Here is a 15,045-nt window from a genome sequence, read left to right as displayed (position 1 = left end):
CTCTCAACCACTGCGCCACCGGGGAAGCCCTGAATAAAGATTTTTAAAGTTCCGCCAACAGACACATAGTCTGGGTCTGTGATTCAGAGGTTCAAAATTTTAATAAATGGAATGATTATGACAGGTCAGACAATATACTAGGTGCTGTGAAAACAAGAGGAAATAAGAGGTGGTCACCATGCTCAGGAAGTTCATAGTCCATTGAGGAAGGCAGTAATTCAAACAGAAAAACTGCTAAAAATATGACAGTGAAAACCACAAAAGATGGGAGGCAAATTGCGGTACACAGAGGGTAGAGCCGTAGGGTCTATCTGTGTGATCAGGAAAGGCTGCTCTTGAGCATGTGACATATAACTCTGGTCTCAAAGGATAAGCAGGACTTGACTAAGAGAAGCAAAAAGATCAAACAGATGGAACAGTTACGACAGGCCTGGCACGTTGGAGGAATGAGAGCCACACAGTTAATCATGGTAGATTCTTTTGAACATTCCCAGTGATGGGGAATCTTCACCCTTTGAGCAGAGCAAAAATTATTCAGAGTGACAATGACAAATAGACGGGCAGGCTGCACAGTATCATTTTTGGTCAAAATGGTAATAGCCTGCATAGGTCTGAAGGCAATTCCAAAGAGGGTCTCAGAATCTCTTGAACAATGAGATCATTGCTGGACTAAGCTGAGAATGTGGCTTTAGCCCTGCTCACTGCTATATCCCTGGCACCTACTTACTGAAGGAACAAACACTAACCCACAAGACAAGAATCATTTGTATATAATAATAACCGATATTTGATCACTTCTCAAGGTGTTTTCCCATCATCATATATAAATCATGAGATGTTTTCTAAAATCTTATTTCTTTATAATCATAATTCATTTTTTTCTTATTTACTTCTGTTTTTGTTCTCCATTAGATGTAAGTTCTTTGAGGACACAGACTCTGTCTTACTCATCTTAGTATCCCTAATACTAAGAATAACAGTAATAAAAATAAGTTGTATATAGGATTTACTGTGTGTCAGGAAATATACCAAATGCATTCCACATATTAATTAATTTAACCCTTACAAACCGTGTCAGGTAGACACCATTATCATTCCCATTTAACAGTTGCGAGGGCTTCCCTGGTGGCACAGTGGTTGAGAGTCCACCTGCCGATGCAGGGGACACGGGTTCGTGCCCTGGTCCAGGAAGATCCCACATGCCGCAGAGCGGCTAGGCCCATAAGCCATGGCCGCTGAGCCAGCATGTCCGGAGCCTGTGCTCCGCAACGAGAGAGGCCACGACAGTGAGAGGCCCACATAACGCAAAAAAAAAACAAAAAAAAAAAAACAGTTGCGAACACTGAGGCATAGAGAGGTTCAGTAACTTGCCCAATATCAGATGACTAATAGTGGAAGAGGCAGTATTTAAACCCGAGAAGCTTAGCTATAGAATCCATGCTTTTAACCACTACGCAATACTGCCTAGCATAGTGCCTGGTCTATAGAAGACGGTCATTAGATGTTTGCTGAATGAATTCTCTCTTTGTAAATTATTACTACCACGAAAAGAACATTTTCCCCCACCTACTAATGAAAATTTCCACTCCACGGAGGCCAGGTTTGCTGAACGTCATTTTTGTTATTGTCCCTAATATTCACACAAAAACCTTTTAAGCCACTAGTATTGCATATAAAACCAAGGTTCAGCAACTGTATAGAAACATGTTTAAATACCTTCTAGTTCACCAATTTTTTTGGCAAATACTTTCAGTTGTTTTTTCAGTTTCCGGACAGTCTTATCTTGTTTTTCGAGTTGTTCCATCAAATCCTGAAGATCAAAATGAGAAATATAACAGAAAGACCAAAATAAACCTTCTAAAATGCACAGAAGGAGAGCAGACACAAAATTACAGAAACAGCACTTGTTAGTTTCACATAAAAGCTCCATGAAAGCTCATGGGTGGAGCCCCACCTGGCTAAAACTGGCAGGCAATGGGAAATGCAGCTATAATAAAAGCCAAATGTTAAAATATACAAGGCAGTAAACTCCTTTACAGCGTGATGGACAGCAGGCTCACCGTGGAGTCTTTTCCAGTAGACTCCACAACAATTAAAATGCTCGTAAAATGTACTGCTATTCCAGTAGCAAGTTTTTCTTTTAAAGGGGGAACAGGCAAAGTAAATTCTGATGAATGCACACAGTTTTTTGGGAAGTTTTAAGGATGGTTGAACTTAGGGGCTTTTGATTAACACCTATGTGTGTGAAGCACTGTCTCTATGAGTCCCACCCTTTGGAGAGGCTAAAACTAGTCCTGTAACTTAAGAAAAGTTAAGAAGTTTTGGGAATTAAAAGGTAAGTTAAAAAATTACGACAGTGGGGTGGGATAGGGAGGGTGGGAGGGAGCTGCAAGAGGGAGGAGATATGGGGATGTATGTATATGTATAGCTGATTCACTTTGCTATAAAGCACAAACTAACACACCATTGTGAAGCAATTATACTCTAATAAAGATGTTTAAAAAAAATAAATAACGACAGAAAACAGGACAGAGTGGTCTGCAGACCAAGTGGCAGGTTGGATGACATTCCCATAAAAATCTCCCCGGTGATATAAGTTTGTTTATAGAGAAAAAGGGATAATTCCACATGGTTTATGCAAAAAGAGAAAACAAAAGCAGTTCATTCAAAGGTGGGGGGTTAAAAAAACTGTGATAATTGGCTCTCTAATCAAGAATTCTTTCAAATGACCGGCATAATTAAAAGTTCGATAATTAAGAAGAAAAGTGGACAACAGCAGACTAGGAGCTTGGAAGGGAAATAAATCAGTGATTTAATAAGCCTGTGGTTGTTATTCAGGTTATGGATTAGAAAAGCTTTTATAAATACAAATATTCATTCATTTTCCAGTTTAGTTTAGACAAGGCTGATTTAGATACTAGACCAATGTTTCAAAAGGAACAGTTGGTAACATTTCAAAGCGTTCAGTTGTTTCTTGGATTTTACTTTATCTTTCAAATTTTGCTTCCATCACACTGTAAGCCTAGTGTTAATAACAAACTGAAGGTGACAATGGACGCAGGACATTGATAGAGGCGACATCACTGGCTAAAAGACAGCTGTGGGGAGAAAGGTTTTGTGACAGTTTTTGAAGAGACTTCCTGGGGCGGGGCAGGCAGCGGTGTGCTCTTCAGTTACAGAGGGCTAGAATTAGCAGGGAAGAGGACAGAGAAGCACTCTGAATTTACATACAATCATCCGTTTGTAAAGTGAAATCCGATATGATTGATACTTCTTAGGATCATCTGCATATAATTCCTCAAAATACTGAAAAAACAGGCACAATGGACATTTGTTTTTCTCTGTGAGGGGAATGCTACCTCTCAGCAAAATCAATTTTAAAATATTTTAAAACACAAATAATGAAACCACGTATACTCAAAAGGCTCTGATTTGTCACCTGCCATTGCCCTCTAATTTTTCTAATACAGATGATTCTGATTATATATACACAAATATATTTTCACATGCTCAGAGGAAACAGGCTATGTTAGCAGGTAAACAGAGCTGTGGTCCATATTCCCCAGATAAGGCTGTTATTTCAATTCTCAGACCTGCTTACAAGTTGCTGCACTTTTTGCTGCCAGTAGCAGTGGCAAGAGTGGGGAATTCCCTTAAAACAAACGTGAGAATAATGGCAAAGTTGGAGCTCTTGTTTGAAGTTGGAAAGACTGATGAGAAGCTGTGTGCCTTCCTTCCCTGAAAGGCAGCTTGCGGGTGGCCTGTGACGCTTGTCCACTAGAGGAGGGAGAAAAACCATTTCTGTGATTGTGTTGGGGGGTAGGTGGGTGGGAAGGATTTGCAGGGTAGTTTCTCAGAACACTAACCCTAGGCCCACCGCTGCTTTAATATCTGCCCAAGTGTTTCCTAAAGAAATGTACAATTAAGATTGAGACACTATAATGATTGTGAAAAAGTACACCATCCCCTATATGTAAGTTTGAATCCACTCTCCTGAATAAGTAGTCAGCGAGGCAGAAGCAGCTGACCTACGAAGGGTTTTCCTAAAATTCAAACTCGTTAACTAGATTCTACCAGTTGAGAATTTGGGGGCTTAGTTTATGTTTGTATTAGCTATTAAAAATTGAGAAGAAAAGTAATACTGTGCATAAGGTTGAAAGGGAAATGCTTAACCAGCTTAGTGAAAAAACTCTGAGAATCTACCACCCAGAATCATCTTTATTTCATGGTTTCACCTTGTATTTTAAGATAATCATTTAAAAAGCACAGAATTTATATGCTGATCAATTATTATTATATTATTTAGTATATCAATTCTTAGGCAATAAAGCATTGTTAGTTTAATTTAAGCAACAATATACCTGGGAGTAATAAAATGACATCTCAGAAATATTCCGTGATTCAGAAGACCTTCCCCCACAAATTAGTGATATTTCAGGCCCTTTGAAAAGAGTCCAAACTCTGCCCTCACCCACCTTTCCCATTCCTACAATGTAGCCTCACCAGCAAGCTGTCCTCAGAGGGAAGGACAGACTGGAAAAAGAATACCTTTGAGCTTTTTTTTTTTTTTTTTTTTAGATTAATTAATTAGGCTGCATTGGGCCTTCCTTGCTGTGCGCGGGCTTTCTCTAGTTGCAGTGAGGGGGGCTACTCTTCACTGCGGTGTGCTGGCTTCTCATTGTGGTGGCTTCTCTTGTTGCGAAGCACAGGCTCTAGGTGCGTGGGCTTCAGTACCTGTGGCACGCAGGCTCAGGAGTTGTGGCTCTTGGGTTCTAGAGCACAGGCTCAGTAGTTGTGGCACATGGGCTTAGTTGCTCTGCGGCATGTGGGATTTTCCCGGACCAGGGCTTGAGCCCGTGTCCCCTGCATTGGCAGGTGGATTCTTAACCACTGCGCCACCAGGGAAGTCCCATACCTTTGAGTTTTGCTTCAAATTAATATAAAAGATGGTTGAATATATGACACCAGAAAACTATTTGTAATGTAAATGATCACTAATGAAATAATGGAGGGATAATTCAGATTGTTAAATCTTCAGAGAAAATCCAAACTATTTTAGTACAGCTCATTAAAACCCTGAATTGAAGAAGCAGAAACAGCGCTTCCCTGGTGGCGAAGTGGTTGGGAATCTGCCTGCCAATGCAGGGGACACAGGTTCGAGCCCTGGTCCGGGAAGATCCCACATGCCACAAAGCAACTAAGCCCATGCGCCACAACTACTAAGCCTGTGCTCTAGAGCCCGTGAACCACAACTACTGAGCCCACGTGCCACAACTACTGAAACCCTCATGCCTAGAGCCCATGCCCCATAATGGGAGAAGCCACCACCACAATGAGAAGCCTGCACACCGCAACGAAGACCCAACACAGCCAAAAATAAATAAATAAATAAATAAACAAACAAATTAATTAATTAAAAATAACCCAAAACAGAAACAAATTACCACTAGCCCTAAACAGCTTTTCTCAAAACCAGACTGACACTACAATATAGATTTTATATAGAAGTATGGCATTGGGAGTTCCCTGGTCGGGTAACTGAGGAACTGAGATCCCACAAACCATGTGGTACAGCCAAAAAAAAAAAAAAAAAAAAAAAGTGGAATTATACTTTTTCAATGACTTTAATAAATATGTTTATCAAACTTAAGTATAAATCTGTAATAAAAGTTATTTTGTGACTGAGAAACATTTTAGAAAATATTTTCTATAAAAAAAAGAAGGACAGAAAGAAAAAAAGAGAAAAAGAACAAACTTGGACTCTGTGCCAGCACTCAGAATCTGGCAAGGGGAAAAAATCTCCTCATTCACTGCCCAAGTTCTGCTAAAAAAGAATCACGAATGTATAAACTTGAATCCTGACATTCCTCCTCCCTGACCTTGGAGCTCCAACCAAGGTCAACCTACAGCCCCACGTTGGTTCTGCCAACTGCCTTCCCTGACCCTAACTCTAACCCCGCTGTCTGCTAGAGACAGGGGCTGGGATGGCCGCAGTGGTGCTTGGGGACCAAAGGTTGTGACAACTATATAACCTCCTCGATGGCAGACAAGCTGCAGCTGACGTGGAGGAAGCTGAGTTCCTGAGGATATCAAAAGCCCAGCACACAGTCGGCCGATATCTTCCAGACTCTCCAAGTGAGGGCTGAGGAGGCTGAGATGCACCAGAGCCTTCTGTGAGAAACAACCCGAGTACACGCCTTTTTCACTTCTACCAACATAGTCCTATTTTCCTTACTCTGTCCCTGATAGGGAAAGAGGGTAACAAGTGTGGGGCAGTGAGTGTTTCCCAGTCAGGAAAGACGTTTTGCTCAAAAAGCAAGGAAGGCCGCCCTGCAGGGCTAGGGCCTGCGTGCTGAGGAGTGTGGCCTGGCACCTCCCTTACCAGGTTCTCGTTGGTGAGCCGGGTGATCTCGTGCTGCAGGCTGGCCTCGATGCGGGCCTCTGGGGGCAGCTGCAGGTTCTGGGCCAGCAGCTGCTGCTGCCGGTTGTTCTCCTCCTTCAGGCTCTGGATCTCCCCGCGGAGGGCTTCGGCCTCATTCTCATGGCTCCTCTTCTGCGACTGCAGCTGGGATTCCAGGAGCCTGCGGAGAAGCCACACGAGTAGGAAAGGGAGGTGACACCAGAGTCCCTGCTTGAAGGGTACAAGACTCCGCGCTCACTTGCAAGGGCAGACAAGCAGGGATTCTGTAGTGACTGTGTAGCTTCTGACTTGATTAGAGTCTAGGAACTCAACCAAGGGCCAGAAATGGAAACAAATGTGCTCACATTTGTGTCTTTCTGAACTGTGGACCCTGCTACAAAGTTCTCAAAGGCCCCTAGAAACAGGAAAATTTTAGCTCTTTTAAAAGGTTCATAGGAATGATGATCAATCAATCAATTAAAAATTGATCAATTAAAAGACATAGGTTAAAGAACCTGGCTTACTACATTCACAAACTAGCATTAAAGTTGGCAAAGCTAGTACCTTCGTCACAAAATCACCGCACTATGGAGGGCAAGATTACAAATGCCCCGTCTAATTAAATATGCCTTGAAGACTTTCAGCATTACTAATTCCAGGCAGAGGGTGTGACCAGGGTCCCATTTTTACTTTCTACTTTTATCTCTGAAGGGCAGAAAGGCTGGAGTGCTACTCTGAAATACATACAGATTTACCCAAATCCAGACAGATAGCTCTGAAATTTCGTGTATATATATATATATATATATATATATATATATATATATATATATATATATAATTTGTCATTTTCTCTTTCCCCATAAACTTCCTTAACAGTAACAGAATCCTAACAAGATACGGTTTTAGAACATCAATATTAGTGGGACCAACAAAGCAGCTACTGCTTCTCTGAGCAAACATACAAGTCAGCTGCACCGTGAGTAGTCTAGGGCAGGAGGATACTAGAGCGAACTGGCATCCTCCCTTCACCAGGCACCCCCATTTCTACATTCACCCCCTTTTCCAAAGCCAAGACAAAGTTATGGATAGGAATTAACTAACATGAAGAAAGAAAAGATGTTCTTTCATTCGAACCCCATTAGTTATCAAATGCTGGGAAACACTGATGCCATTGCAAGCAAACAGTTAACAGCAGACTAAAAATATTTTAATGATTATAAAATTTCAAAAGGATTTGAACCAATAACACCACAAAGTTAATGACAATGGTTTGTGATTAGAACAAAGCAGAATAAGTAGAAGCCCCTCGAACAAAGAGTCTAAATATTTTAAATTAAATATTTATATATTAATATTTAATATAAATATTAAAAATTAAATATTTTTAAAAATTCATCACTAAAATGGCATTTTTAAGAGATTTTAAGACACAAATCTCACTAGAGGAGATGAGTGTCTGTGTCGGAAAGGTGCTGCTGTTTCAATTTCATTTGCTTTCCCCTAAACATATTTAACATGTTCAGTTAGGGGGATTATTTTGAACTGTAGCAATGCAGGAAACCCTCTTTGTTTGCGGTTTCACAAATCGGAATTTCACAATAACCACACAGAATGCCAAATCGTGCACTTAACACTGCTTAACACTGCTGTTACGCAGCATGATCATAATATATGAGAATGTAGACATATTGCCCAGGCACATATATCCTTTAAATTGATCATTATTCCAAACAAGAAACCACTAAGTAATAGGTATTAATCTCTCCTGCAGCAGTAGCTTGGGCTCCAGTTGAGAGGTTTGGAATTTCTTCCACTTTTAGTGAGATATTCACAAATTTTAGTGTCTGAAATTTACCCAGGAAGACACTTAATGAATAAGAAATACAGAAGTTAAAGTCCGGAGGCCACTGTTAGTAAGAAAAACAACAAATTAATAACATTCCATTTTGAGGAGACAAATATAACCTGTTGGCTTGTTTCAACCCTTCATAAACCAGCAACAGCTCTCCATCCTCATTCAACTCATGGCCATCCATAGCAGATGATCTTCCATGCAAAAGGAACAATAATGCAAAACACAAAGCAATGGTAATGAGATGATGATGGTCAAGAGCAGCATGTGATATTTCAATATTTTATTAAGTCAACAGGACTGTTTTTATTAATTACAGATGACTTTAAGATGTTACCACAAAAATCATTTTTGGTTAATTTTTTTAAAAAAATGGGTAACATGTAACATCACACGTAAATGTGTAGAAATTAAAACAAAATAATCAACATCTAGAGCTACTTGTCCTGCAAAATAATAAATGACTGAAGAGGTAAGAAGGAGGTTCTATTTTTAACATTTTATTCAGCTAACAGAGTGATCTTTTTTTTTTTAACATCTTTATTGGGGTATAATTGCTTTACAATAGTGTGTTATTTTCTGCTTTATAACAAAGTGAATCAGCTATACATATACATATATCCCCATTATCTCCTCCCTCTTGCAGCTCCCTCCCACCCTCCCCCATCTCACCTCTCTAGGTGGTCACAAAGCACCGAGCTGATTTCCCTGTGCTATGTGGCTGCTTCCCACTTCAGCTAGCGGAGTGATCTTATATGTCACATATTATGTTAGAGACTAACCAAAATAGTCATATACATATAGAATGAAAATTTCAGCTACTGTCTTCATGTGGCAATTTTCATAATTCATTTCAAAATGAAGTTTTAAGTCTTCTGGGTAGGAATTTGTTTTAGCTTAATAAGATCTGATTTTGTATTTTTAAAATTATTTTTTAAAATTCTTATAGGAGTAACTTATAAGCCAGTATATGTCCAAAGTTCCCAGCTTTTATGACACAACTTTTAAAAGGTTTGTTGTGTCAAAAATTAATTTTAAGACCTGGGGAAACTTCTTTTTTACTAGAAGTGTGACATATTTTATTAAAAGTATGTAGAATTAACAAAACTGACAGAGTTGGTTATAGTTTTTTTTCTACTGAGGGTATAAAAATAATATTTTTGACTGTTTGTCAAGTGTCAGACACCATTCTACAACCTTCCACATGTATCATTTCATTTAGTTCTCCCAGTAACCCAATATATATCATTTGCCACACTGCAGAAGAAGACACTGAGGCTTAGACGTAAGATACCTGCAGGGGTTGCACAGTTGGCAAGTGGTGAAGGCCAGGGCTATGTGACTCCAGAGCCCAGGTTCTTACTTCTCCTACTAGACTTCTGTTTTGTTTGTTTGTTTGTTTGTTTATGGCTGTGTTGGGTCTTTGTTGCTGCGCGCGGGCTTTCCCTAGTTGCGGCGAGCAGGGGCTACTCTTTGTTGCGGTGCGCGGGCTTCTCATTGTGGTGGCCTCTCCCATTTCAGAGCACGGGCTCTAGGCGCATGGGCTTCAGCTGTTGTGGCTCACAGGCTCTAGAGCACAGGCTCCGTAGTTGTGGCACACGGGGTTAGTTGCTGCGCGGCATGTGGGGTCTTCCCAGACCAGGGCTGGAACCCATGTCCCCTCCATTGGCAGGCGATTCTTAACCACTGTGCCACCAGGGAAGCCCCTAGACTTCTCTTGTTGATACAATGTTTACATAAAACAAATTTCAGACATTGCTCTTCTATTTTCCATCTACCATCTATCCCTAGAGAGTTGATTTATTTGCATGGTCTCAACTGTATTATTACATGCTGATGACTTCAATATTTACATCTCAGCCTACATATCTCTCCTGTTCCAGATCTATATTTTCAACTGCCTAATGAATTTCTCTCCTTAGATGTCTTCCTACCTCCTTAAATATTTGTAAATCTACTGATCATTTCCTGTACTTCCCCACATCCCAGACCCAGGATCACAAACTGGCGTCACTATATCCAACCAAGTATCCATAGCAGACACTGCAAAGTTACCCTTCACGGTCCCCATCCCACACAGCCAACAAACTGCAAGGCTACACACCCCATCTTCTTATGTATCTTTCAAAGTGTCCCATTTTCTTCAATCCCAACTGTTACCAACTAAGTCAAAGTCACTATAATCAGTCATTCAATTATGGTGATAACCTCTTAACTGGTCTTTATGCTCTCAATCTTGTTCCACTACAATCTATTCTCTAATATAAAAGCCAGGGCTAGCTTTCTAAAATTCCAATCTCATCATACCATTCTCCTACTTAAAATCTTTCAGCAGCTTCCCTGGTGGTGCAGTGGTTAAGAATCCGCCTGCCAATGCAGGGGACACGGGGTTCGAGCCCTGGTCCGGGAAGATCCCACATGCCACAGAGCAACTAAGCCCGCGAGCCACAACCACTGAAGCCTGCGTACCTAGAGCCCGTGCTCCGCAACAAGAGAAGCCACCGCAATGAGAAGCCCATGCACGGCAACGAAGAGTAGCCCCTGCTCGCCATAACTAGAGAAAAGCCAGCGGGCAGCAACAAAGACCCAACGCAGACAAAAATAAAAATAAATAAATTTATTTTTTTAAAAAAATGACTTCCTTCCTGTCACTGGAGGGAAGTCCAAATTATCTTGGCTGTCTCCCCAACAGCCTATAAACTCTGTGAAAGGAAGGACTGTATTTATCTTGCTTACTGCTATATTCCCAGTGTGTGGCACAGGGCCTGGGATGAAGCAGGCATGCAATACATATCTGGTGACTGAATAGCTGAGTGGACGGATGAACAATGTAATATAGCTCTTTTTATACTAACACATCCTTAGCTATAAGATATGCTTACAACCTACATACATAAATTAAAATTTAAGTTTAACCGAATACTTTTATAAGCATTCTCCACTCTTGCCCATAAAAGAAGGTAATAAGTACCTTACATTTTGCATGGTAATATTCTTTAGTTTGTGAAGTATTTCTGTATACCAATCCTGACATTATGCATCAGGAGACCTAGATGTACACTGATAAATCTCTGTTATCATCACTGGCTGTGTTCTTTTAAGCATGTAGTCTTTTAAGTTCAGAGTTCAATAGCATGAAGGCTCTTTGGGAAGCAGGAATCGTAGGAAGGCTGAGGAATTCCAGAAATGAGCTGTGATACTCTAAGCTATAGGGAAAACTTTTGGGAAAGTTTGGTCATTTAGTGACTGCAAATCTATACTCTCAGCCCACCCAAGGCTCTTAAGACTGAGCTAAATGCCATCTACAACTTCACTCATGAGTAAATGAGATGAAACCAAGGTTAGAATTTTCTCAGAACACCTTAGGAAACGTGACAAAAACTTGATCTCATATATCAGGGTCCCATCCTAGAAGTCATGGTACCCTTCTAGAATTACATGGCCAACACAGATGTGATTCTGCTACTTCATCACTTCTCTTCACACTAAATTTCAATTATTGAAAGCTGCAGCTGTCCCTACAAACTTTCACAATAACCATCCTGAATAACAAATGGAAGTGACTACCCAAGATAGTCCAAGCTGTATAGTAAGCAACTGGTTTTCTTCTCAAGGCTAAGACCCTAAATATACAGAAATATATTCCCTTAATGTAAAGAATATTTTCCTTTCCTTCTCTCACCTCTTATAATAATATAAGGTAATGCTACCTTATATTATTATAAATGAGATTTTAACTGGGAATATATTGGAAACCTTGGATCCCCTTTGAAGGTCAGCTGATGTCTAACAAAACAACGCATAAATACTTGGACTTACTGTATAAGAGGCTGGCTTGAAGATTAAAGATCAATATGATTAAACCAAAATGAATAAAAGAAACATCAACTTACCTGTTTGTTTCTTTCAAACCAATATATGCTTGTGCTATTTCGCCTTTATCTTTCATTTTTTGTACATCTTCTAAAAGTATTGTGGAATCTGTCATTGTATTCTGAAGGGGGAAAAGACACACATTTCCACATTAAGTGTTAACTCTAAAGCTTTGGACCTCATACAACATTTTCTTTCCTCCAGAATAGGGGGTGTTCTACAACACCTCTGCCCCACCAGAGCGTCTGCCCTAGCCCCGGTACAACTACAAAGAGTGGGGCACAGGCAGTTAAGAGGAAGAGGCACCTCCAGTCCCTCTCTTGAGAATCCCTAACACTCTACTACAAAGGTGGTGTGATTCTAGAGTAAATAAAATCACTGATGGGCCACGTGTGTTTTACACTGTGTGTGTGTGTGTGTGTGTGTGTACACACACACACACACACACACAGTGTAAATATATATATATTCAGTGCCCTTGCCTGGTTATTATTCTAATGTTGTATATATACTTTAAAAAAATACATATAGATATAAACTATATAGAGCATTAAAACAATAACCAGGCAAGAACAGCAAGTATTCAATGCAATGTACAAAGCTGTTCTTTCTTCTACTTCCGGACCAGTTATAACAAAACAAATACCCTAATAAACACGAAAAGTTTGACATAAAGCTCATTTTCCCATTAACAACTCAGTACAAAACAAGTGGTGTTCAGATCATGTGTTTCAGCAAAATTAAATGTTTTTTTCCTCACATCTTTAGATATATATAAATGGGAAGGATTTAGCTCCTTGGAAATATCTACCATCTGCTGTTATTCAATTCTTTTTTCCTCTGTTACAGTATAGCATGGTTCATAAGCTTTCGAAATAAACATCTGGCAGGTCAGAATTACTAACGATTTTGCATAGAAAGGACTTTTCTGCTAACATTTTTACTTCCTTTTTTATTTTTCTTTTTTGGTGTAATCTGTCTGACAACCAATGTAATTTCAAAATCTTGCTTCTACTCAGCCACTCTCTCTCTCTCCTAAACCAGGGCAAGAATAGACAATAAGAACAACTACTCTATAGCCTCTAAAGAATAATACTCTTTAGAACCCAAGAGCCCATTCTATTTGTCTAAATAGTATATGTCTGATGCTTTAGTCAACGTTTGCTCTAAAGCCAGATCTCACAGTGAAGTGGAGATTATAGAATACACTTCAAATATCATGATCTTAGAGACCAAGATAACTTTAATGTCAACTAGAGGCCTACAAATACTCGCTTTTGAATTCCAGTGTTTATAATAAAAAAACATCCTTTTTAAAAAAAAATCCCACTTTTATCCTAATGCTGTCCTTTTGTGAGTCTATAAATGCACACTTAGAGAAGACCAAATATAATCTGATAAGAGCTATTAACAAGAGCTTACGCTTTACTGATTTTAAAAATCTTTCTCATAAGCACCACATATAGCATTTTTATAAATATTCTAGGTATGTTTTATAAATATTTTAGTACATATTTCACAGAAAATTTCTTTTTCTCTTTTATTGAAAGGCAGAAAATCTTTCTACTCTATAAAGGGCCATACTCAGATTTTTAAGTTTTAGACAGTAACTCAAAGAACCAGTTTCTATGTTAAATAACGCTACATGTATTCTTTGACATCTGAGGACCTACATGATCTGGTTTTTAACTTTTAGTAAATTAGGTAAGTAGATCTAATGATCTCATCCAAAGGAAAGATAGTAGAAAGTAGCCAGTCCTTCCCTTATCCGGCCTGTCATAGCTAAGAAGCAGGGGCTGGGCATGGGGTCAGACTTGGACTGCCAGCGCTAGGAAGTTCCTGACTCACTGCTCAAAGAGTCCCTGCCAAGACAGGACCAGAAGTTCTGAAAGGGTTGCGCCATGTAGGAAAATCCCACTCTTCCCAAGAAGGGCATGCTCAGCTCCTCAGGCCCCTCCTCACCCCTGTCCAACAAACCCACAGCTGGTAGAAATGAGAGTATGGGAAAGCTTGCACTTTGGAGTGTGCTCCGAGTTAAGGGCTTCCCTCCCCCGCTTGTGGATGGCCTGCCGTAACTACCACTATGAGTCACAGAGCTGACTACGAATTCAAAAGTCATGGAGGCCTCTCTGCGATCCAGACTGGAGCCTATGACATCCATTATTTTCCCACTGACTTCTCAAATAGCAGGGGGTCAAATAGGAAATTAATTTGTAAATATCAAAATAGACTTGTTGGCCAGAAAATATCAACTGCAAAACTGCGGGATACTTGTAAAAATCAGGATTAAATAGAAGTGTTTACCAAAAATTTAAAAAAATATATAATTACCTTGTCATCCTGAAAATCACAAGTCAGCAAGCACAAAAAACAAATGGAGAAAACAACAAACCCTTAGTTCCATAAATAAATTCCATCTTGAGTCCTCATCAAAACAGATAAAAGCTAACTGTGAAAACAACCAAGTTTGTTTCTCCTAAAACTAACTCTGTATGTAAATTACTATCCATGGAACTGGCATGAAGTGGACATTAATATATATTTGTGTAATGGCAACTCTTAATTCTCAGGAACAGACTCTTGAAATTCTTTTGAGTTGTTTTGATTTTTCTAATTATAAAGTATTTGTGAGGGTATGAGGAAAATGAACCTCCTGTTTATGTATTATGGTAAAATTCTTATCCCAGGTCTGTGAGAGTTAACAGTAACGCCTTGGTAGGAGGTCATTTGTCCAAGTGAAGCCTCCCGGAACACTTGTGGAGGTGGAGCACGTAAACTAGATGTGGCTGGCTGTGCTGGATCATCACCTGGCCCACGGGATATCACTTACCACTTGCTTGCAAAGGAGTTGTGAAATGATGTGTCCCTTGACTAGAAACGGAGTGGGATAAACAGTCCTGGGTTTGAAAGGGCTTAG

The 15,045-nt window shown here is 39.8% G+C and overlaps 1 protein-coding gene across 4 annotated transcripts in view; it reads right to left on the bottom strand.

The window, feature by feature from the left end:
* MYO5A (myosin VA) overlaps nucleotides 1-15,045 on the bottom strand; it is a 187,223-nt gene that overhangs the window by 25,136 nt on the left and 147,042 nt on the right. Inside the window, exons 29-33 of one of the 4 annotated variants that reach the window (XM_033409182.2) lie at nucleotides 12,149-12,249; nucleotides 8,369-8,449; nucleotides 6,383-6,581; nucleotides 3,232-3,306; nucleotides 1,717-1,810 (exon numbers count right to left, since the gene is read on the bottom strand). In XM_033409182.2, coding sequence (XP_033265073.1) covers nucleotides 1,717-1,810; nucleotides 3,232-3,306; nucleotides 6,383-6,581; nucleotides 8,369-8,449; nucleotides 12,149-12,249 — 550 coding nt within the window. The remainder of the gene's footprint in view (nucleotides 1-1,716; nucleotides 1,811-3,231; nucleotides 3,307-6,382; nucleotides 6,582-8,368; nucleotides 8,450-12,148; nucleotides 12,250-15,045) is intronic. The other 3 variants (XM_033409184.2, XM_033409183.2, XM_033409186.2) reach the window with 3 other exon arrangements.

The sequence above is a fragment of the Orcinus orca genome, chromosome 2, assembly GCF_937001465.1.
Source record: "Orcinus orca chromosome 2, mOrcOrc1.1, whole genome shotgun sequence".
Lineage (NCBI taxonomy): Eukaryota > Metazoa > Chordata > Mammalia > Artiodactyla > Delphinidae > Orcinus > Orcinus orca.
Note: the sequence above shows the minus strand (reverse complement) of the source record. Positions and strands in the feature narration are given on the sequence as shown.